Below are 2907 nucleotides of genomic sequence, written 5' to 3'. Positions count from 1 at the left end.
TTCGTGTGTCTTTAAAAGGAAATACTCGATGTATTTGAAGGTGCGTGCGAGTTCTGTTGCGTTTGCCAGAGTTTTAGCTAGCCTGCCACTGCATGTGGACTACCGGTACGACACAAGAACAGAGTTCACGTGATGCGAGCGCTCCAATGGCAGAATGGTTGACGAAATTAGGGGCTGTTTGGTTCCCAGCCACAGTTTGCCAAGCCAAAATTTAGCAGGCACAGTTTGCGAAGCATGTATTTGATTTTTGCCACACTTTGGCTTGCCACACTTTATTATCTCTATGGCCCACTTGTCAAAGAGATAATTTTTTTTGTCAACTTTTGCCAAAGTTTAACGTTCAATTTTTTAGCCACACTTGTGTGGCTAGCCACACTTTAGCTTGGCCACACTAGTCTCCAACCAAACGGACCCTTAGAGATACGCACGACTTCAACACGGATATAGAATCGAAATGCCAAAAGCAGCTAGGAGAGAACTACGAGTCGCTCATTGAAACAGGTACACAAGTTGATCACAGCAGTACCGACTCGATCACAGCAGTACCGACTCGATGCTTGCATTACATGAGCAGCAGTACGGACGTTGAACACAGACAGCAGTGACAAGAGCACACTCGACACTCAACACGGACCCAACCCAAATCCACACTTATTACAGGCTTTGAGCAAAAGGCACTAACAAGAGCGAGTTGAAGTCGAGGGAGAAGGGGTCTATCCGGAGATCAGGATGGACTTGACCTCGGGCTTCTTGGCCTCCTCCTTGGCCACGGTGACGGTGAGCACGCCGTTCTCCATGGCCGCCTTGATCTGCTCCACCTTGGCGTCCTCCGGGAGCCTGAACCTGCGCAGGAACTTGCCGCTGCTGCGCTCCACCCTGTGCCACGTGTCGGTCTTCTCCTCCTTCTCTTTGTTGCGCTCGCCGCTGATCTGGAGCACGTTGCCGTCCTCCACTTCCTCCTTCTTCAGCCCCGGCACGTCCGCCTTGAACACGTGCGCCTCGGGCGTCTCCTTCCAGTCGATCCGCGCGCCGGCGAAGGCCGCGGTCTCGGAGCTGATGCGCGGGAACGAGGGGAAGAGGCTGCCGCCGCCGCCGCTGCTGCCGGAGCCGAAGGGGAAGCCGTCGAAGGGGTTCCAGAGGTCGAGGGAGAAGGGGTCGAAGGCGTTGCCGCGGGGAATCAGCGACATGGCTGCTCGAATTGGGCGAGGACGAACTGCGATTAGGAAGCTGTCAAACTCAGGGGGTGGATGCTTTGGATGTGGTGTTTGCTTTTCGTTGTTTCACTTTGCGTGCTTGTCTATTCTGGAATGTGCTGGAAACTGCTACTTTCGGAGCGTTGGGCCTATGGCTGGAACGTAACCGGCCCTGCTGCGGCAGATGAAATTATCATCTGGTATTTTCTAGGAGTAGTTCTTTCTTTGCCTAAAAAAAAGGAGTAGTTCTTTCTGGAGCCTTTCTAAAAAAAAGTTCTCTCTGGAGCCGACGGGAATTCTAGTCTTAAAAATTCTCATTTCTGTCTAAAAAAGAGTCTCATTTAAAATGATCTTGAAGTCCTTCATTTGGGAAAATTATCTTATGATGAAGACCATGTCAACGTTGCTGATGAAAGGCTCGTTTGGTTGGAGTCCACATAAAAATTTGTCTGGCCTGGAGCCTGCCTGAGAGCAGCTTGAAAAGTGTTTGGTTTTTGTCCTGCACAAACAAATAGTAGCCTGACCTGGGTCTCCTGGCATGCTGCAAACCCCATGCATGCTCATTAGCCTGGACAGGAACGGAGAATCGTACGCCTGATGCTAGCCTGAAAAATAAACAATAGTTTTCCTGGTGGACCAACAGTAATTTATGGACTTGAAGAAGATTGATTGGGTATGCCAGGCTGAGGACATGAAGCAAATACATCACACCCAAGCTGGTCTGGTGAGGCAACTTTTCTCGACTCCTTCATGTCCACGCCAGGCAACGTTTTTTCCCGGGCATCAAGTTGTGGACACAAACCAAACTAGCCTGAAGTCTTGAACCATCTTATGTGCAACACTACCTGGGTTGTTTTTCCTCATCCGTAGTTGCAATTTTGAAATGTGTACTAGCAAAACGACTTGTGCGTTGCAACGAGGTCTGGAGTGCGTCGTGCAGGATCATGCATACACAGGGCATCTAGCAATGCACCGAGATGTGGGGGTAGACACGGCGCAGGGTGGAGCATGGTTGCAGTCGGATAATTTCGGCTGGGTTGGACTAGACAGTTTGATGGACCGACGGAGATATTGGTCAAAGCAGAAGACAGCGGTGTTTTCAGCGACGACGACATAGGAGCGTGATGCTGATGGTGCCGACTTCTAGGGCGTGGAGACACGTTGTGCGGGCCTAAGGGCTTGTGCGGCTTCGACAAGACTATGGCGCGGGGTTGATTCAAGGCAGTGTACACATGAGGGCTAGAAGCTGACAGGGCGCAGGGTAGCACGACCAGCTACATGGAGTCATGTTGAAGGTGGAGCTGCAGTCTAGCGGAAGAGTTCACTCTATGCTGATGGAGGGGTTACGATGTAAGGATCCGGAGAACCCTAGCCTATTTCAGCGAGAAGGCGAGAGACACGCGGTTCAGACTGGATACATGTGGTCTGATGGAGATGGGATACTCGGCATCGGTCGGTGATGATCAATGGTTCTCTACAGTGGGGGTTGAGGCGGTGTGGGCTAGCTACCTGGGAGACTCGACCAGGACAACAGAGGCTCGGCGCGGTGATAGCGGCGAGGCGTGTGGTAAGCACGGGACACACTGACAGACCTAGACACTGGTGGTCAAACATGTGGTCAGACAAAGTGTGCAGGGGTGCTGAACAGTGTTGACTACCAGATTCAAGTTGGTAACTAGGTCTATTGGTTCTAGTTGATGGACGGGAGTTGACC

At 51.5% G+C, this 2907-nt stretch overlaps 1 protein-coding gene across 1 annotated transcript; it reads right to left on the bottom strand.

Annotated features, from left to right (window-relative positions):
- Positions 1–444: 444 nt before the first annotated feature.
- LOC123094967 (17.9 kDa class I heat shock protein) lies at positions 445–1376 on the bottom strand. Its single transcript, XM_044516820.1, has one exon. It carries the CDS (start codon positions 1185–1187, stop codon positions 714–716), a length of 474 nt encoding a protein of 157 aa, XP_044372755.1. The 5' UTR covers positions 1188–1376; the 3' UTR covers positions 445–713.
- Between the last annotated feature and the right edge of the window lie 1531 nt (positions 1377–2907).

The sequence above is a fragment of the Triticum aestivum genome, chromosome 4B, assembly GCF_018294505.1.
Source record: "Triticum aestivum cultivar Chinese Spring chromosome 4B, IWGSC CS RefSeq v2.1, whole genome shotgun sequence".
In the NCBI taxonomy this organism is placed as follows: Eukaryota; Viridiplantae; Streptophyta; class Magnoliopsida; order Poales; family Poaceae; genus Triticum; species Triticum aestivum.
Note: the sequence above shows the minus strand (reverse complement) of the source record. Positions and strands in the feature narration are given on the sequence as shown.